The 21,982-nt window shown below is 36.9% G+C and overlaps 1 protein-coding gene across 1 annotated transcript in view; it reads left to right on the top strand.

Annotated features, from left to right (window-relative positions):
* LOC103756241 overlaps positions 1-21,982 on the top strand; it is a 46,438-nt gene that overhangs the window by 23,883 nt on the left and 573 nt on the right. The window contains exons 4-9 of the mRNA XM_029963225.1: positions 8,978-9,069; positions 14,143-14,325; positions 14,852-14,911; positions 17,017-17,118; positions 19,659-19,800; positions 21,719-21,960. Coding sequence (XP_029819085.1) covers positions 8,978-9,069; positions 14,143-14,325; positions 14,852-14,911; positions 17,017-17,112 — 431 coding nt within the window. The 3' untranslated portion in view covers positions 17,113-17,118; positions 19,659-19,800; positions 21,719-21,960. The remainder of the gene's footprint in view (positions 1-8,977; positions 9,070-14,142; positions 14,326-14,851; positions 14,912-17,016; positions 17,119-19,658; positions 19,801-21,718; positions 21,961-21,982) is intronic.

Below are 21,982 nucleotides of genomic sequence, written 5' to 3'. Positions count from 1 at the left end.
TTATTCAGTGGTCTTCTAAGTAAGACACTGGAAATACTACTCCTGGCCACGCAAACAGAGGGAAAATTGCTTTTAATTTTTGTTCCTATGCATGATAACTCTTTACAGACATTCCATGTTATATTTATTTTTCCTGAAGTTGCATTTCTTCAACAATTTTGTCAATTTGCATGTTGTTACCCTCAGTCTTTTTCTGAATTTAAGCATTCTGTAGACTCATGATCTGTTTAGCTGAGCATGAGTTTTCCAGCTCTGGTTGTCTAAATTACGTCAGTTAGATCATATACAGGGGAAGGAAAATTTAATAGTCTGGTTGAGTCAAGTGCCTTAAAACATTAATTTCCACACTTTTGCTTTAGGGCATACAGACTCTGGATGTCCTGACCATAAGTATGTGTTACGGAAATGACACGCAGACGTTAACCACTCTGGAGTTGGAAATGCAATGATTCCTGAGCAAAATGTTAAATAATTTGTTTGCATGGTTAACCACTAGGTTTTCCACTGCAGATTAAACACTTGCTGCATATCTTTGTGACTTGCTATGTGTTACGTGAGCAACATGTTAGCCTTAGTATGGACTCAATGTAGGATTTGGTCAGTCCTTAATTGAGGAAAAACATAAAATCTTCTTTTATTGGGGGAAAACTTGTAAGTTCTTTACTAAATAGATGAGTTCTTTGTCTTCTCTGAACTTGACATTGGTTCAGGTAGTCACTGTTTGCAATTCTGTTACTTTTTTTTTTTAAAAATGTTTATTCTGGAAAAAAAATTAGTAGAAACTAAACACGGGATTGACAATTTAAACAAGTAATGTGCTTTTACAGTCAATTCACAAAGGTAATATTGAAGTGATTGAAACCCACTTGCTAGTGGGTTTAGCAACTAACTGCATCCACACTGAAGTGTGTCTGAAAGTGCAGAGAATAATGGCTGTTCTCTATAGAAAACAAATTGGTTTGTGTTATGGAACTGATAATACTTTTATGGTACAGAGCTGTCTGCAAGAGACTTATGAGATGGTTAAAAGATGTCTATGTTGACCTAAGGCTTTGATCTGGCTGAATTTAACAAGATTTTCTTTAATCACTTCTCTGTATTCACAGATGGTTTGAGTGCAGATACTTGTAAATCTCATTCTTCAACTTCAATTTAAATCCAAGTTAATATTTATTCTGCAAAATTCTACTTACCTGGGGCAAGAAACATTATTTTAAAGTAATGTAAATTCTTAATAGTCAATTGTTATGATCAGTTGCCCTAGGAGTAGAGTAAATTAACTGCCAGTACTCAAGACTGTAAAAGTCTTTAATGCAGACTTTTTTTTTTCAAAGATTATTTCGATTGGTTACATTGGTCAGAAGTGGACACAAGAAACTGGAAATATGGACAATTTAAAATGAGAACCTGAAGAGTATTTGTTAGTGATCTGGTTACTTTCTTTGGTTGATTATTTGCTGTTCTGCAGTTTTGGGCTGCACTCCTTGGATCCAGTGTGCTTTGGAAACTAAACAGAACTTGGTTACTGCCCCAAGGATGGAGTCCAAGGAATACACTTGAAAGAAGTTTTCATGTGTTAGACCCTTGTACTTGAAGCCACCGTTCAATTGCCTAAGTCAACTAAGCAGCAAAACTTTAGGTCAAGAACAATTTCTTGGGCATTTTTCTTGAGATTTTTCACAAGGGAGACTTCCACTGATCAGCCATTGCAACTTCTTTGTATTGAGAATTAGGAATGGGGGAGGAGAATTATTATTTTCTTTACTGGTTTTAGAATTTTAGTAGGTATGTGAAAGTATAGGATAAAGGCAGAGAACTCTAGACATATGTCTTTGTTTAATAGCCTTGCTTGTGTTTTCCTTTAAAGGCTTATGGGATAAACAGCACTTAGGGAAAAAGAAGGAAAAAAATTCTAAAAGTTGGTCAGTGAGACATTTGTGTATAATAACTGGTTATTTCTGTTGTAACAGCTGAAATCAACTAGGATTCTTGTAATATCAAGGCTATGGTTTGAATTTTTGTGGTCTCAAAATTGTCGTTTTGGGGAATTATCCTCTCCAATACCTCAGAACAGAGGCCAGGCTCCCTACAGAATCCATTCCAAGATACATACATTGAGTCATATATTCCCTTGACAGCTGCAGCATTCTTGTATAGGCATTTGTGTGCTGGCAGATGAAAGCAGTGTGGCAAGCTGCTTTGACATCATGAATAGTCATTATATGTGCTCACTGGTAATTGGTCTGTTCCTAGCAAAGTGACCCTTTCCATATGCAGCGTCTTTAATGACCTTGATTCTGGCATTGTGGCTAGCCCATCATCTTGGAAAGCTTTTCATACACACATGCACATGATTACTCGTCCCTCTATCTAAAAATGCTGGGAAGAATGAGGGCTTCCAGCCAGCTTTTGCCTGAAGTTGGCAAGAGTGGTAACGTGGTGGCTGTTCTGGGTTCAGATCCCGCTCGGACTCGCTGCCATTTTACTAACAGTAAAATTGCTTATCTTTTTCATGTTAGCAATGCAGCTTATGCTGAGATGAAATATCCTTACTTACCTCAGAAATTCCTTAACATGTTAACATATGTTTTTGTTATGATTATGTGCATGATTCAAAGAGAGTCTTATAAAGAGACAGAAATTGTTTAGCCCAATAATTAAAGCCGTGTTACTATGTTCTTGGAAAAAGATTATGTTTTGCTTAATTCCAAGTGAGAGAAGAAATCTAACCAACCTTAATAATATTCTTGTCCTCCTCATTGTTGGGCACAGACGAGTTCAATCATCATCTTTTCTTTCTCCATTTTCTATCCATTCTTAAAGGTATGAGTGAGGTTTCAGTGAACCAAATACAATTTTTTGGGTAGGTGGCACAGATTTCTAGCACATCGTTTGCTGGATGGCATATTCTGCTCTTATTCTACTGGAAAATTACTTTAAATCTATATGTATATTGTCAAATGATGAACAGCTGACAACTCAAACTGTTGTACTGCAGCTCCACAAAATGTTTGCCTCAGGAGTGCTTATGTTGGTAGGAATCATATGTGAATGTGTGTTCATAAGTTGCACTAAAGTTCTAATAAGTAAAAGCAAGTAACTAATTTGCCTAGCAACACTTCTTTTTCACATTGTGGATAGTATTCTGTCTGTACAGATGATGTCGTCTCGTGGGCTTGTTATTATCAGAAACACAGTTCAAAGATGTGTTTTCATGGGTTGGAGGTGGTTGCAGTTGGTGAGGATGTTGGTTGCACCACACCCTGTTGATCAGATAAGGCAGCAATAAAGACGTAGGAAAAAAAATCGCTACACTTATTTATGTTAAAGATCATAAAGAAATCTTCATCATTTTCAGTATCTTATTAAAAAAAAAAAAAGAATTACCATAGAAGAAGTCCTTTTGGTGCAGATGTAAAAGTGGGAATTAATCTAAACTTGCATTAATGTCTATGCTCATTTGTTTTGCTCTTTTTTCTTTCTTAATGTTAACTTAATGGGTAATTCTACGTGTAAAAATAAGCCCTCAGAGGACATTGTTTCATGATTTATTGCAGTGTATGATTTGAGCCTTTTCTACTAGCAAGCAAATCCTTTTTGTCAAAGCTGTAAATAAGCAAGCTAAGCAAGAAGATTTAAAGCAAATGTACACATTTTTGTACCCACACAGAGGTGCCTAGAGTCCCCGTGTGAACACAAGAACTCTTGTGAAGAAGGCAATGTTGAAATACCTTTCAAAGGAAAGGCCTTGTCCAAAATAACTTTTCGTCTCAATAAATAATGTACATGATTTGAGGAAAAGGCATAAGTTATCTGTTTTGCATATGTTGAATTAAAGCCTTAGATTCTTAGCTATTATAAATCAGTATTGCTTTACTGACATCAATTAGGTTGCTGTTATTCATACCAATTCGGAATCATTATCCCCTTTGATATGGAAATTCAAAAAGTATCCCAGTTCAGGAAACTGTGCCATTACAGTTACAGAGGGGACACACTGTTTAGAATCTAACTATGTGCTCTCTGTAATGCTTCCAAAGTGCTACATAATCCAACAGCCTGTAGGTATGTGGCTGAGTTGCTGATAATTTTGATCACATTTTTCACACCATAGTGTGTGGTGGCAATATTTGCTTAAGGTATAATGGGATTCATTCTGTACCATGTTGCTTTTTCAGTTTTGATTACCCAGATGTTTGTGAGCAATTGCAGAATGTTCTAGATATAAAAATGTCTTTTCAGCCTCTTTTTAAACCTATGTTCTCTTCACAGCATGATTTTACATGCTTAAACTGGAGTAAGAGAATGGAAAATCTGTAAGAATTCCTGTTTGTCTGGTTGTTTTCAAAACTGAATCCTTTTTGGTGGATTTTTTTTAATCTGTTCTGGTTTTTAATGTAACTGTAGAATAAAAATATGTCAATGTAACTAAGATAGTGTTGCATTGAAGTAATCAGAATGAGCAGCCGGGGTCAGAGGCAGCATATATTAAGCCAGTATTGCTGCATTATCCTATTGAGTTAGCCATTTAACAGTTGTGTACACTGAATGTTTGTAATGAGTTTTCAGTCACAGAAATTGATAATTTGACTTCTATTCATACCTCCTCTCCTGTTGTCCTCACAGTCTACCGCGGTTCACAGATGATCTATAGCAGGAGTAATGATCATAGAATTGTAGAAGCAGAAAAGAAATTTTAAGACAGATAAGCACCTATACTGTGGCAATGAATAGGCTAAAAAGAAATCCTTTGGGGGAGGAGGTATGGCTTCTGTGTTTTCAGTTTTGCCACAGTGTTCCTGTGTCTCAGACAGGACACTTTGCCTTTTGGAGTCTGTGTGTTTTAGCCTGTGAAATGGGAATAAGTGTTACTTCATAGGTTTAGAAGTTAATTCCTTATGGATTGTGTCTAAGCATAGTCTGCTTTATTTATCAAGGCTTTGGCTTTCAGTCTGCATGTGGGGCACACTCAGCCCACAGCTCTGATTTAGGAAATTGTGCTGAAATCAAACCTTGTATGGTTTCTATGGGTAATGTGATTTAGCCCCAGAGAAGTTCTTAGCATGCATATCAGAGAGAATGTGGACCTTTCTAACCTGTGTAACCTTCGTTAATAAAGTTACAGTTACTGTTGTTGACCTTTTGTGAAAAGTAGATCCATTTGTGTTTTTATTCTGTGGCCTGAATAGAAGATAAAACAGAATGGGCACTGTTTGCTGGACGTGGGAATTCTTCCTTGCTCTGACTCATGTAGAGCAGCAGGGAGGGGGAGGAAAACGGGCTCCACAAACCTGGTATCCAGTTTTGTAATTTAAAAACCCTTTTTGATCTGAACTTTGTACATTTCATATTTCAGAGAGTATTTAGAAGTCTGATAAAAGTCTGTAGTAGTGCTGGAGAAAGATAAGGCTCACTATTGTACTAAAACAGCGCTGTGGTGCCAAGACACTAAACTTATGCTTTTTTGTTGGAGGAGTAACAGTGACTGTCAAACTTTGTATAATTTGGTATTATACAGATTAAAGGAAAAAATACCCAATCATTCTCTAGATTGCCATAAAAAATACTTTAGGCTTAGTATGCAGCTATATTGCAAACCAGTGCTTCACAGCATCTGGGAGAAATACAGTGTGGTGAAATTACCAGTGGGGTGGAGGCCAAGATTTTTTTGTGTAGAATAGAAAAGATCCTTACTTTTTTCCCATTATATTCAATCATTATCCTGCCAATATGTTTTCTGATGTGTCTTGCGGAATTTCATGATAGGTTTTCAAAGCTGGATGAAATTTTCTGTTCCACCATTGTGGTCAGTCAGTTTTTAGCATGCATAAAAGAAGCAGCATTGCCAAGTTTTTCTTCAAGCCTGTGAAGTCAGAGTTGCAAGGAGTAGGACAAAGCCTCAGAGCTAATGGGGAATTGCAAACTCTTTGTTTATTGCACCTGGCACTTTCTCAAAATCTGCTTCGTAGGGGCCAGACCACTCATTTCCTCAAGCAGATAAGGAGGATGCTTTCTCTCCCTGAGTCAAAGCTCTGTGACTTTGTAAATAAGTCAGGATAAATGTATGTTTTAAGGGTACTTTCTAGAGGGATTGTAGCTAGCACATTGCAAACTTTTATCTCGGAAAGCCTGAACTCCAGGACTAGTTAAACTGAATAAGTTAAAAAGAACTATAGACTTAAACACCACATGCTGTCATAACAGCTAAGACATGAATTGTGCCTGAATTGTCTGAAATGAGATTTTTAAGCATACTTAACAGGTATTAAAAAACCCCAAATGCCTGCCCCCCTCCTCAAGAGCATTCTAGTGGTTTTGAGACCCATGGCAGAAACCGGGGAACTTACCTGTTTGAGCTTTGTGAGGAAATGTGCACCCCCCACACCCTCCAGGTTATTTCAAGGCAGTAAATTGGAACACTTTTACACAAGTTTCTCAATATGTAGTTTTTTTATTTCTACTATTGATGTGATTTCATGGATCTTGTTTGATACACGTAGTCACAAGTGTTGGTCTGCCAGATAAGGCCCAGCCGTGAACCAGACCTTCATTTTCTTGTCTGTCTTTTTTTAAATCTTCATTCTTAGGAATTAATCCAGCAGATGTAAATGTGGAAATAATCCTGTGTAATCTTCTGCTTTAAGACAGTTGTTCTGAGATTTGGACAATGCTGAGCAATTGTGTTAATCTTCCTTCAGGCAAATGGAAGCAATTCTCTATAGAGTAGAGATTGATTGATTGTTGAAATTTAAGCTCTATTTTTCAGAAAATTCCAGTATGTTGAATTCATGTTTCCACCATGCATTAAAATAAGTTTTTTTAATACAGTTACCCTGTGCAATTGTTTTAATTATTTCATATTGTAATTTAATGCAAAAGTCAAAACACTTTAACTTTCATGTATTAGACTATAACTAAAACCAAAACAATGGCATTTAAACAAAGGGTTCTAACTTTACCAAAACTAAATATGAGTATTTAATGACAGTCAAATGTTTTAAGCATATTACCCTAAAAAAAAAGTTTTAAGAAAATGCTGGTTCTGCAAAAACATTGAAATTCTAATTATTGTTTCTCTGTTTTCTGTGAAAATGTTTACTTTCTTGGCAGTTTTGAATTCAGCTTTGTGTGACATCACTGTAAACACGTGAATGCTGTAATACTGATTTTAGTAGGAATGGCTCAGATGGCTTTTAACACAAAACATAAGTAACCTGAAATTTCTTGTTGGGAAATCTAACTCGACGGAACAGACTTCGAAGTCTCCTATGAGAAATATGCTAGAAGCAAAACATCTTAGAGCATACTGTAGGGGGAAAAGAATGGAAGCTTTCTGTGCAAATGTACAGGTTTGATAAGCCCTTTCATATTCATTGTCTGTGATTGAATTTTGTTTTATTTCAGCCTGAAATGAAAGCTTTATTCTTCAAGGGCAATAATGACATGGGTTTTGTAACTCCTTAGCTTTCAACAATAGTGTATAATATTTTGGTTCACCATTGTGTTAAAACTGTGTTTTTCTAACTGCTGTGGCATAATGATTTATTAGTGTTGACACTCAAGGGTTGTTTGTCAAAAGCTAAGGTTTTGCTCCTTCTGGCAGATTACATACAAATTATGCAAATCACTATAGTGCAGATTTTAACCTAATTATGTTATACATCTTGAACAATGATAATTTCTGTAAGGGAAAGATGTCTAGCACTTGAGTTGCTAATGTATTTTTCTTCTTTTGGTATTCTACAAAAGAAGCCACATTAAAAAGTGATAGTATGTGTTATAACAGGTTTTGCTGCTGTGCAGGTTATCTGCTTCTGCTGCTAAAGTATATGAAAGCTGATTTTTTTTTTCAGTACCTTAACAATCTCTTTATAAGAATTAGCAGTAAACTGTAGTTTCACTTACAGAATTTCCAAAAGGACTAGAGAAATTTAATTTCTTTCTTTGTGTATAGATGCACACATGCCTATACATTTTATAGAATTGGCCAGCTCAAATAACTACTGGTTTAACAACAGTGATCAGAGTTCTGTGTTCACACACCTTGAGACAGGCTTGCCATCTGTAGAATTACAGACTGAAATGCAGATCAAGTCAATCCAGACAAAGTTCACCTACTGAAGAAGTTAGTCTGAGTTGTGGTCCACACAATCCACAGCCCAAGGAGACTCCTACTAGCCTAGCTTCCCTACCAGCACAGAATAAGGACCAGACTGTGCCAAACAAGTCAGGGTTGAGGTGTGTATGTGGCAGGCCAAGACTGGGAGTTGTCCTTTATCATATCTGAGGTTTGAAGAAAGACATCTGTTTTCAGGTCTGTCAGCTCCTAATTTATACACATGCATGCACACTTAAGGCTTATTTTAAAAAATAACCTTCATGTCACCCAGGTCCCATTTAATTTTATTTGCATGTCAACAGGAGCTGAGAAATCTAGCTACATTTTAAGCTTCGTGGTTCTTGTTAGACACTGCTCATTTAATGAAGATTTTACACCGAGTTTTACATAACGTCTCGCAGTGATCCAGTAGAAGTATAAGCAATGTGACATAGTTCATTTGGGCTGCGTGTCCTTGTGTTGTATTGCTCACACCTTATTAGTCTTCAGCAAATGTTCCACTTTTCTTTAGTTTTGGCAAGCTGCTCGGAACACCATTTCCTTCTTTTCATTCTGGTGGAGTCTGATTGTTCTTTGCTTATACTACATCAGCCTTTCCCAGAATTTAGCCTGGAGTTTTTATACACTGGGGAGTTTCCAGTGTGTTTAGATTCCTAATGTGACTGTGACAGAACCATGCTTTCAGATAATACTGTCAAACTAGATTTTGGTGCTGTTTTTCTGTGTTTCTTTTCAGTATTTTGCTCTGCAGAAATGATGCAAGCAATCATTTTGTCTCTTGAAAGTGATATTTTTCAAATCATCCTCCCAAACAGTTAAGATTGTCCCAAAACTTTTTCTTGTTCTGTTTTTCATTAGGTTTGTGTAAATCAATTGGCGTAAGCAACTTTCTTATCAGCCATCTTGAGCAACTAAAGGAAGACTGTGTCATTACTCCACATGTTAATCAGGTGAGTGGATAAATGTATTTAAAGTATCTGAGTTTGGGTTTTTACTTCGGTTTTTTGGTGAACCTCCCCACCCCTGTGTCTGAAAGGCTACACCCAAACTAGCTTTAGTCATACAATTTCTCCTATTTTTAGTATGTACATACTGAAAACCATTCAGGAAGATGACCTGAAGGGGAGGGCAGTCCTTCCTCCTATTTTCCACCCCAGTTTCTCCCAGGCTACTTGTTTGTGTCTGGTTTTACGACACAAACAAATGATCCCTGTGGCAGTTTTTGATGATAAAACAGTCAAGAAATAAAATTCGAGGAGCACTGAACATATAGCATCTCTAGAGAGAGCAGGATTTTGGAAAGCCTGTGTTCAAATGCTTTTGTACTTCCTCTAAGCAACACCGAAAGCCTCAGGTAATTACATATCCGTGCAAGGCTGCTGTTTCCCTTGCTCCCCCCTTATTTCTTATTTCAAGATCACATTAAATTCAGTGAACTCCTTGTCTAGGCAGGTGCTGTGACAGCCCTGGCAAAATTTTTTTTGCTGCCCTAGGCAGATTAAAACGGCCACCTACATACCGGCACACTGCCAGGGCACTTGACAACTCTTCCCTTGTTGCAGGTTTCTGCCTCCAGCTGTGCTGGAAGTTCATGCTCCCATTCCTACCATCTCCTGCCAGAGAAAGTGTGCTTGTGCTAACATGGACGTGGGAACTGGAATGGATGGAGTACAGGCACATGCTTTTCCCCTTTGTACAGGTGGTCAGGATTTCTGGCAGCTGTTTGTGGTTTAATGTCTTTAACAGCCGTACAAAGGTTGCTCAGTGTGACCGTCAGAACCAAGCAGCTCTGATTTTAGCTGTCCACTAGACGAAAGGTTACTAAGGGACAATTGTGAGTAATGTTAAATTAGCATAAACTCATATAAAATAGTTAAATTCAGTTACTCAAAATTAGCCATTGAAATATGTGTTAAGATGGGCAGGCTGATGACTGTTTAAGAATCAGTGAGTTTTCCAAGGTTCAAGAAAGGCACATCTACAAAGTCTTGCTAGAATTTGGCACAAGCTGTTACTGCTTGTTAAATGAGAGGAGTTGTTGTGTCCTACTAAATCACTGCAAAGAAAAAAAGTGTATTCTTGAATTTGTTTTGAAATTTCCTCTTACTCACAATGTCCAAATGTTACCAGTCTTGCTGTGTCAGTAGTATTCATGGAGACAAGTTGTTTCTTGGTCCTGTTTGACAGAATTCTTTTTCTGTGGCTGAAAAAAAGGAGACAGAGTTGAGGTGGTGGTGATACTGGGGGGTGGGAGAGTTATTTCTTTAAGGTTATGCACAGCAATGTTCTGATTTTAATACAACAACCACCAACGAAATACCCATGCCATTGCAAAGTGCTCCACTTTGAACAGTTTTGTTATAGCATTAATTTACACCTTTTAGATTTATAGAAATCTTATAAACCATACTTCAGGTTGTCCTCAGAGTATTTATTCTGTTTCTTGCTTAGTGTTGGAGAGTTATTGTGTCTGATGGTGAGATTACTTAAGCACCATCAAATAACTAATGAATTCCTAAATTCAAATTGAAACTGGAAATGCTGTATTGAGTTCCTATTTCACTTTCCACAGTTTATAACACAGTTTATAAATTTTTTGCTATATTTATGCATAAAATACTGTGCTCTTTCAATGGACTTATTTCTAAATACAAAACATTTGCAAATAATCACTGTATACAAAGTCTAAATATGTAAATAAGCAACTGGAAGAAAATCACTTCCCTTTTAGAATTTTGGGTGTTCTTCTTACAATTCCAACAGTTCTTATGATGCTAAAATTGAAAGTTGTTTTTTCTGTAAAGAGGAGGAAGTAGGAAGGCAGGAGAAGTAAGCAACACGTCTGTTTTACAAACCAAGTGTTAAGTACTGCTTTCTTCTCAGTTCCTGGAAAAAAAACCCTGATATCATTATGGCTTTTGAAGAAGTAGGAAAGGCCTGTCTTTTCAAGAAGATAGTATTATCAAGGTATTTATTACTAAGCAAGCACCTTTTAAAATTACAATATATTATTAAAAATACTGCTAAACACTGTGTAAAATGATGGAAAATGCTTTATCATGTAGAATGAATCTTATAACCTACAAGTTTCAGGTTTGTGTTCCAGAGTTTGTAATTGACTTGGCAGTAGTAAGTTTGGATTTATGCTCAAAGAAATCTTTGAAGTCTCTTTGAAGACTCCTGGGCCTGTCACTCATTAGGGGAAAAAATACATTTTGTAAGTATTTAATTAATATATATGTTTCATTTAATAAAGTGATACACTGAAAGCAAATATAAACTGTCCCTCTCTGAATTCCATGTAGAAATGCTCATCATATTTTTTTCACTCTTAGAGAGGTGCTTATTACTGTGTAATACTTCAGAGAGATTTAGCAATGTCATTGATATTGCCATTAATATTGAGCTCTATTGTGTAAATCTGTACAAGGTAGAAATGTATTTAAGGCATTAGCAAACAACACCTTTGTACATAAACTCACCTGAACTGTTCCTCTATAGAGAAAATATTTATAGGCTTGTATTTCAGTTTTATAAAGAGAAATAATTGTAAGACTCAGCATTCCCGCTGAGAAAATTACTGGATTCCAGATGCAGGGAAACCTTACCAGGTGAAAAGGATCCACAGCAGAGTGGAAAGAGTAAGGCTTTTGTGTACCATCATCCAAGGTATGACTTTCTAGGGCCATGTGTCAGGATTGTTATTAGACTCAGCTTTTCCCCATTTTGCTATGACTTGAAAAAAACAGCACTTCAGTTAGACGTCCCCTGTGGGCCCCCTGACCAAGTAGCAGCTGTGAAAAGTTCTGTAATGTGAACTGCAAACTGTTTTATTAAAAAAATACCAGTTTTTACACAGAAATCACTCAGGGTAGAGTGCCAGAAAAGATCAAGATCTTCCTCTACCACCATGTGATGGACAGCCCTCACCTCAGAAAAGCTTGGTGACTAAAATGGCAAGGGTGGGGCAAGGCAGGAAGTAGGAATTATTACTTTGAGGGGAAGCACATGCTGACCACTCACCTTATGCCTCTTGTAGCTCAGGATCCTGGTCCCTTGCATTCAGGTGCTACTAGGACCTTCCAGAATGTTTGCAGGAAAAACAATTCAAAAGTGCTTATTTTATTGTATGCGTTTGATTATTTTAGTAATATATTTAAGAAGCAAAATGCTTGCTACTAACACAGAACTGCTTGTGCCAAAACTCATTTCACAAAATTTGGGAGACTTCTGGTTCAGTGAAAGGCAGAAAGTGTAATCTTCCCAGGTGGGAAGTAGTTGTTGCTGTGTATTCTGCTTGTGAAGGAGGCAGGGGACATCTCAGCATGCTGCTCTTGCTTTAAACATGTCTGGTGTAGCCTGGAACTGTGCTGCCTAGAATCTTACTAGACCAGCAGATAAATCCTGCTTACAGTTGTTAGTAATAAATGCTAAATAAGTCATATGATGCCATAGGGGCACTGCAGATTTTTCAGCATTTGATCATAAATACATCCTTCTTTATTTAATATTTTCTAAGCCACAATATTTGCTATACTTAGTGTAAAGAATGTCTGCTAAAATTGCTTATTATTATTATTGTAACAGTCTAGTAGTACACCCTGCTTGCTCTTTCGTTTCTCCCCTCATAGTTTTGCGTAAATACGAGAATATTTTGTAGTCAGCTCAGGTGCAAACAAGTGAATAATCATATGACCTAAACACTGCTCTTACACGTATAAACATGAAATACAAAGGGTACTCAAAGGTCAAGAAACATCAAAGGTTGAAGACATGGATGTCTGCTGCTTGAACCTTGTTCCCGAGTCCACCTAGTAATTTAGATCATAGCGGCTCTAGGCTGACTCAGCCCAGCCTTCCAGGGGCACAGTTTTTTCTTAGCACATGTTGAATGACTGCCAGCCTATTGTTCTGACTATTGTTGTCTGCAAAGACAACATGTACTAAAGATGAGAAACAGGAAATGTTCATTTTTCCTTTTTGTGGCAGAAGAAATTTTCCAGATTCCATGTGTTGAGGTAATTGTTCAGAAGAGTATTTTTCCTCAAAATGCGCAAGAGTTCGATCCCTGGAACAATGGTGATGACCAGTCACAAAAATATATAACATGATTATGTATTTTGTAAAAGGAAACACTACCCATTTTCATCTGAATGCAGAGGAAGGTATACTTCTTAGAATGTGTAAACTGTGAGATACTTATTTAAATAACATATTAAGGAATATTACAGAGGTTCTCTTTTGGGTTTAGCTACATGCCAGAATACGTGGCTCCTCTGAGATCCTTACTTTCCAATAACTTCTGTTTCCTTTTGCTCCCAACAACTGTGTCTTTGTAGCTTGTTACTTTTCCTCTTCTGACTGGCTCCTGGCAATTTGTGACCTACCTTCCTACAAAGGGTCCCCTTCACACTTCATTCCACAGCAAGATTGCTTCCCTGCATAAGCTTATGGTGACAGTGCACACAGAATACAGCATTTTCCATGTACAATCCATGCCAACAGGTCAGGCCCTCATCCTAAGCAAATTGTTCTGGTTGGTCTCTTGCAGACCCAGTCCGTGCACAGCCCCCTCCCCTTGCCTGTGCAACTCAAAGATGATTAGTAAAGAAACAGGAAAGGACGTAGATTTGCGGAAGAGAAGGTAGTCTCAAAGCACCAGTAAAAATGACCTGACCGTGACTTCCACTGTGCATTGGCAAGTATTTCTCAAACACAAAACAGAACAACAGTGCAAGTCCAACTGCAAGTCAGGCAGACAACTGCTCCTTGCACCTTGCTTCAGAGGGAAACAAAATACACAGTAAACTGCTGTGCCAATTACAGGAAAAATACTTGTTGATTTATATACTTCATGTGTCTTCTAAAACTGATAATTTACATCTACTTCCCAGAAACAGTGATTTCACTCAATGTTGTATTTTTAAAACAAGAAAGAAAAAAATATTTTCATTTATCAGTGATGTTTTCTACCAAATGTACTCTCAAGGTTTTTACTAGAAGTTTATTTCTGTTTATCTAAGGTTGAATACCACCCTTTCCAAAGACCTCAGGAGCTGGTTGATTATTGTAAGAGCAGAGATATTGTCTTTGAAGGCTACTGTCCTTTGGCCAAAGGGGAAGCACTAACTCATCCTGCTATCATTCAGATGGCAAAGAAGTATGGCAGAACTCCAGCACAGATTTGCATACGCTGGAGTATACAGGTAATGGAGGGTGGTAATAAAAATGTGTCTTCTTTCTCAGGAAAAAAATGCAAATAGTTTGGGTTTTGTGCATCAAACCAGAATTTATACAGGCAGTATTTCTGCCTTCCGTATGTTGATACTGTGTGAACTAACTGCTGTACTGGAAATTTGGAATGTCGTAGGCAAATCGTGCCAGTATTTTAAATATGCAAAGAATCTGATTCTAGAGAATAAGTACTAATAAGAGATGTTTTCAAAGTAAGTGTTACAAGCACTATCAGGCATCATTCCATTTCTGTCACTCAACACGAAGTACTAAGGAATGAAATATTGTGTTAAATTGACATAAACCTCATGATCTCTGTTGGAAATTAATGCAGTGTATATAACTGCAGTTGCAAATGGCATATAGAAATGTCAGTGTCCCCAGAAAAATGAAATTAAAACCTCAGAAGACATGAGGAATGTCTTCAAATGTTTTGAGAGAGAGAATTTTCTTCAAAACTGTGTACATTTTAATGATAAGAAGCATTATGTTTTCCAGAATGGGATTGTCACTATTCCAAAGTCAACAAAAGCGGAAAGGATAGAGGAAAACTGCAAGGTGAGATTTGGTTATGCACTCAAGTCTGACTTAGATCCAAATAACAGTTTTCAATACTTTGGCTTGACTTCCCATTCTCCTATGCCAGTTTTATACTGGAGTAACTCAGTTAAAATTGGCAAATGATGGTACCATAAAATTACTGCAATGTAGTAGAAAACCGTAACTCACAAATATCTGAAATCAACCAGAGAGCTAATTGCTGTGTATAAAGAAAAATACATAGAAGACCTTTTGTAGTTGGTTTTTATTATTAATATTTTTATTTATGACTTTGCTGGTTGTAGAACATCCTACTCTGTTTATGGTTCAGTCCTTTTTGTGATAGGTACACAGGTCAAATGGAAGGAGCTGTGCATAACATTATGTGAAAGCTGTAAAACTCACTTAGGGTTATCTCTGAGGTGGAGACCTTCCAAGGAAATCGCAGTCTTGCCAGAGCTCACTCTTGCCCTATCTTCTTCCTTCTACTCAACGTGCAGAAAAGGTCCCAACATGAAGGGGATGGACAAAGAAAAGAGGGCACAAATGAGGATTGGCAGCATGATTCCTCCCCCCGCAGCCTTGTTTTAATTTCCTTTTCATACCAAATGGTTTTAATTCATTACTTGATTTTTCTCTCCATTTCTCTAATCTGAAAGTGTGCTTTCTTTGGGGGAGGTGAAACCACAACAACTGTATTGTTACTTCCAAAAATATCATTGGGGTATGCACTGTTTAGCAAATCAGGAGGAAACTTTGCAAGACAGGAAACTTCTGTCTCCTATTTTTATCACTGTGTGTGTGTGTGTGTGTGTGTAGGTGCAAACGTATACATTTAATGAGGATTTCTGCTGGTGGCCATGCCTGTTTATATAGCTCCTGCCTTGATTATTTATTCTCACATGCACACAGCCTTCTGTGGTACAAGCACAGCTGCTTGTGGTACTGTAGTGTGAACCAGATCAGAGAACAAAACCATGTTAAAAATCCTTCCTTATTCTTTTATTTTCCCCAATGATATTTTAAATCCAGATTAATTTTATTTCTTACAGAGTTTACTCTGTTGCACCACCAATTAGTTTCACACAACTGAGGAAATGTGTTGCAGCAAAACTTAAAACACTTAAGATGGAGAGGAGGAGGGAAATGGCACAGTTATCGAGTGCTGTTTATCACATTTGCTTTCTTTTCCCCATGCTAGTGTGTTGGCCTGAGTCTCTACCGCTTCTAGTCAAGTTGGTGAAAGTACAGTTCTCATTTAAGCCTCAGTATGTAATATATAGGTTTCTAGTTGTGTGACAGGTCCCTGGTTTAGGTTTAAAAAGCTGAAGTGAGCACTGAGATTTGACTACAAGGGTCATTCCAGCAGACAGGGATTGCTGGATAATGCAGGATGGGAGGAGCTCATTTGGCAGCAGTTCAGGACCCACAGGATCTTTTTATTGAACATGGAGGAGCTCTGACAAAGACAACAGAAGCAACTTTCTGATGATAATGTCTGAATAAGACATCTGCTAAGAAAACACTGACACTGTAATTCCATGTTGCAGGTCTCGGCACAGGAGAAGGCAGTGGCTGTAAGAACCTGTACATGAGGGCAGGTGATTGCTTTCGAGTTCGAGTTAGTACTGAGGCACTGTAGCACTGTTTCTGTATTAGCTGATCTATGAGTGCTTTGTCAAAGCAGAATCATAGACAAGATAGATACAACCTTTGGTGTGCTAGCTTTGTGAATGTCCTGATACTTTCTAATAATTTTTTTTTGCTAATGGTCTGAAGAAAAGAACTGTAACATTCTAGACTGAACATTGGGATGTAAGTGAAATACGGAGCTCAGGTTCCCAAAGGGATTGCAGTCAGGGTATGCCTATTCCTCTAGCAGTGACAATATACAGTCTTGTCAAAAAGAGCAGCTTTGATACTACTCTTGTCTTGGACCCTTGCCTGAGGCCAGAGTGCTACAAAACCATCTTAACAGTCCACAAATAAAAATGAATCACTCGGGAGCAAAGGACCCAGTGGAGCCTGTCAGTTTAATAGAGTGTTTTTCTGTGACAAAATATAAGAAGAATTTGCTGATTCTCTCTGTGTTCATGAAGTTAACTATACATACATTCCCGTAGGTGTTTGATTTTACAATAGCAGAAGACGATGTTGGAATTCTGAATGGAATGCATGATGGAAGACATGTTTCCTGGGATCCAAGCCTTATTGAGTGAACGAAGGTTTGAACTTTTTCTTTCTCAGTGATCAGTGAGTCACACCATGTAATTTAAATTCAAGGAAGGTTACTATCATGAATGTAATCATGATAGTAATGTCTGTTATTAATGATAACTATTTTGAAATCCTTAGCATTGAAAACACAGAAAAGATATTTTTGAGGATAGCACTTTTTTACTATCCTCACAGAGATTTTATATTCCCATCTCAAATCCTCTTCCCTAGTTCACTGAAGCCTATGCAAAGACTTGTTTATATCATCCACCCTGCATCAGGCCATTTAATCAAAAGAGCATGATGAGGTATCCCTTCTTGAAAAATGTAGGGAAAAAATGCTACCTGCTAGTGTATAACAAAGGTTGAAATATATGAAATAATTTTTCAAGTAGTTTGTTAGAGGTAGAATCTACAAAGAAGGCCGTGTGAAAAAAATGTATCATAAAACAGTATTTATGTTGTACATAAACTGCAAATCTCTGCCAAAAATACAATCTCACTGTAATATGCAATATCTGAGCATCACAAAAAAAAAGGTTTAAGCATTTAGTACTGACTCAGAGTTCTATACACATTACTTAGTAGCCTGTAGATACAACAAAGTAGAAATTTTTCCAGAGAAGTCCATTTACTAATAAAGTATCTGCATAGCTGACTTGAACAGCAAGCTCTGAGAGCCAAAGAGGCATCTTTGTTATTACTTACAGAAAATTCTGGTGAGCTTTTTGTGAGAATTAGTTTAGCTTTCATTTTGGGTTTGTCCAGGAAATCTCATTAACAGACTGTACTGTTCTTCAGATTTTTTTATAAAATGGCTATCTATATAAAGAGATAAATAGATATACTTGTAGTTTACAGATCTGTTTTGAGAAATATGCCTGCATGGTCTGTTGTCTGAGTAGTCAACTTCTAGTTGCTTTGGTTTGATATTTTAGGAGTTTCTGCGTCTAGAAAGGTATGGAAAATCTGATTATGATTTATATTGTATGTGGACTTCCTGAGGCAGTTTTCCCAGTGCTGTTCTGCTTTAGTCTTATTGGGAAACAAAGCTCCTCAGCTTTTTTATCAAGAAGTGACTCACAGCAATCATATACTCTAGCCTGCATTGTATGTCCTCAAAGTAGAGCTTGGCTAAAATACAGACGAAGTTACCTTTTTGATAACAGCTCCTCAGAGTATTTGGCTAGTTTTTCCTAGTAAACTTTTCCATAAAAATTTGTCTAGACTTGCCTCTGAAACCATTAATATATTATTTATTATTTTTAAGAAAATATGAAATGCTGCTTACTAATACCTGTACAGTGTAATGTTCTGAGAAAGATACACAACCTCTCCAGTAAGGCTGTTTTCTGGAGTTTCAAGCTTGGCCTGCAGTCCAGGAATGCCACTTCAGGTGTCTAAGAACAGCTACGTACCTGGCTTAACTGTTGTGATGAGGCGTTCAATAGTTCCAAAAAGTAAGGCTCATTTATAAAACTAAGGTAATTCTTGGCTTTTTTTAGCTTTTGCAGAAAATGATGGCAATGACTAAGTGAAAGTTGGAAAGATTGTCCAGAAATAAACCTTTCTACCAGTGACTATCAGCTAATACTATTAAAAAGTCACTTTATTGAACAACACCTTAGCAATATGGAAAAAAATTCAAACTGTGCTGTTGAGGGAGTGCTTGCTTTACAGTGTATCTGAATTCATAAAATGAGGATTAGAAGTGAGTCATGCGTAATACTCACTCAGTGTGGCTTTTTTGGTAGTGAAGACTTTCAGAAATTACAGAAGATAAGTCTGAGTTTCACCTCTAGTTCTCTCTAAAGAAACAGACATCACATCAACATACTACTCCCAACATGAATGATTCATACTAAATCTTTATATATGCTAGCAAATTCTAGCTCCAGTATTACCAGACCAGGATCAGTTAGGCCTAGTTATGTGGCTAGAAGTCCCATGTTAGTTATAACAGTTCTGGGGTTTTTGCCCTTAATTCTGACTGATGACCTCCCTTGTTCTGAGCTAAATGGAATTAAAACAGATTTTCTTGGAAATGCCCACAGAGGTGACTTTGGGCTACAGTGAAGATGGCTTTGAATTCATTAACACTGTTCCTTCTGTCCAAGAGATTTTAGAGTGGTTTTTTGTGTCTGCATCTGCTTTTACTAGGAAGTCAAGCCACCATTTTCTTAATCTAGGTCATGGTATCTAAGCAGTGCAATGAGTAATGAAGGGAATAATCAGAAATACTATTACTAAAAAAAGCATTATTCTTAAGGAATAGCTGTGGCAAGTTACAGTTTTAATCTGATACTTTTCTAACTATATTCACTCCTAACTGTTGTTGGTTCAGGACTTTTTTTCTGTGGTTTTTTTTTTTTCCTCATTATTATTATTATTTTGTAATCTTTCCTAGCACTTCCTTTGCTATCAAGCAGTGGCTTTAGAACTACAGAAGAGTTTAATTTTAACTATGTACAAGGTCAAGTGTAATTTAAGGCGAAAATAAGCTTTTTCAGTGCCAGGACTCAGCTGACCCAAACTATCTTTCTCCCAGGTGTGATGAGCAGTTTTGCACATTGTGCCTCACTAAGAGCCATTGTTTTCTACTAGAAGCTATTAATTGCCCTAGGAGACTGGAACCCTGTTATCTCCTGTGTCCTTGAGATAAGTCACTGGAGCCTCTTCCTTTGAATACGGTATTCACAAGTTTTATACTGTGTTTGTTAATTAAAAATCATTGAGTAAGTCCTCTTTTACTTTTGATGAGGTTGCAGAGGGAAAGACAGAATCAATAGATTCATATTTTATGTTCCTCTCCACAACTAAATTGACATAAACCTTGTGGTAATAGATTTTAAGCTAAGGCTGCTAAAGAATAAGTACTCATCACCTCGTCTAAATGAACCTTTCTAAAGTACTGACAACATTGATCAAAGAAATAAGACAACTAATAAGAAATTAGCAAGTGAACAGTAGCGAGATTTAGGGGTAGCAGGGAGGAGTGATGTTTGGTAATAGAAGCAGAACATGGAAGGCCAAAAGGATATAAAAGGATATAAAAGTGCTGAACATATGAAATCAGGAAGTTTAATTCCATTTTTTTTATTTATTCTTTGGTCAGTTAGCCTGGAGGTGCTCATTTTTTAAGGTTTTGTTTTATTTTGAACTCAGAATTTGTCCCTCAAGTGAATTCCTGGAATTATATGCATATTCTTCCCCAGAGTTGAAATTCCTCCTCTTGCTCTTATTTCTGTAAAACAAACTTTCTCTAAAGGGAAAAAACTTTTTCACCTTTCTACAATGACCCTTTTTAAGATGCAGCAATGCATCCATTTCATCCACATAACCCATCATCTTGTCAATAGGATCAGGGAATACACCAGAAAACTGGAGTCACTTTTTTTTTTCCCTATCATGTAGGTCGTTTATGGTAGTGACTGATTGGGGCACTCCTTTTAGTTGAGATAAACCATTATTTAAAATAAGATACAGTTTATCAGTGCCATCTACCTAAGTGCAGTCAGCTGCCTTTGCAGGAGCTCTGTGATTCCTAGTGGAAGAGGAGTCTCTTGAAACATATAAGGAAAAGAAAAATATAAACTTAGTGGAAAGTGTGAGACCATTTTCAGTGCAGCCAAGTAGCTTCTTGCCTAATGAGTGGCTCCCTCTCTTCTTTTTTCTTGCTTCTTTCTGATTGTCATCTTTTATATTACTGGAGATAAAGGCACCCAAGAATGTTTCATTGGAAAATAATGGAAATGGGGTTTTAAAGTGCATATTCAAGATTTTTTTTTTTTATTTGGGCTGCAGAAGTGTTTCTATCACACCTGTCCCCCAACATGGCTTTCAAGGCATTATTTTCTGACTAGCATGTGTAATAAGGAAACTAATGCTAGTAAGTTCACAAATTCACTGAGCCAGGTAGACTGCATAATATTGGCCCCATTTTTTGCACTGTGGTTAACCCACGTGTTTGAAAATGGGGATAAAGGTGGCATAGCTCTTGCTGGTACTGATTGAATCTAAGCAGTTAACTCTTCCCACATTGCCACACCCCTTCCAAAGCTTTGAAGCTCATCTCTGACTATTGTGCATTGGGTAAAAATTACAGATAAGCCAACCCAGCAATTTTTTGTGTTGCTGTGCTGGGAGACTTTTTCTGTACCTAATTTTTTGGCACTTTTTGTGGCGTCCAATAAGATGTCTGTAGTTTTGAAAAAAAAAAAAAAAAAAAAAAGGCCAAGTATTTGCACTGCCTTGTAGTATCATCCTCTTAATAACTCCCTATATTACAGTGTGTTACAGTTTGGGTGCAATGATATCCATGCAAACTATTGCATGTCACTTCCTCAGCTACTTCAGTTCTCTCCCTTTGGACTTGAGCTTTTCCTAATGTTATATTCATCATAGTGAAAAAATAAAGTACAAATTCTCACAAAAAGGAATGTAGTAAACATTTTACATTAGCTTTTAAAAACAAAAAAGGACATTTAATTAATATTAATGATCAATATCAAGAACATAAAAACAGGCCATCTGCGTGCTCATACTGAAGAAATATATGTGCTTTAGTCTTTGCAATGTTCTCATCACTTTTTTTTTTCTCCAAACTAGGTTTTTGATTTTAATCTGAGGAAAGAAGATAAGGAATTTTTGAACACTATGAATATCAACAGAAAATTAATTCATCTAACCTATCCCCTGTGGAAACTATAATTTAAAACCAGATTGTTCTAGATTGCAAAAGTGATGCAACTGAAGCATTAATTCATTTTAAACTGAAAAATAAATCCGAATTGTTCTCTTAGATATTCAGAGAATACCTAAGAATTATCACTCAAGATTCAGTATCAATGGTTTGTATTTACTGTTATGTTA

This window comes from Manacus vitellinus, unplaced genomic scaffold (assembly GCF_001715985.3).
Source record: "Manacus vitellinus isolate BGI_N305 unplaced genomic scaffold, ASM171598v3 scaffold_56_pilon, whole genome shotgun sequence".
NCBI classification, from domain to species: domain Eukaryota; kingdom Metazoa; phylum Chordata; class Aves; order Passeriformes; family Pipridae; genus Manacus; species Manacus vitellinus.
This window is presented reverse-complemented; position numbering and strand designations above follow the sequence as displayed.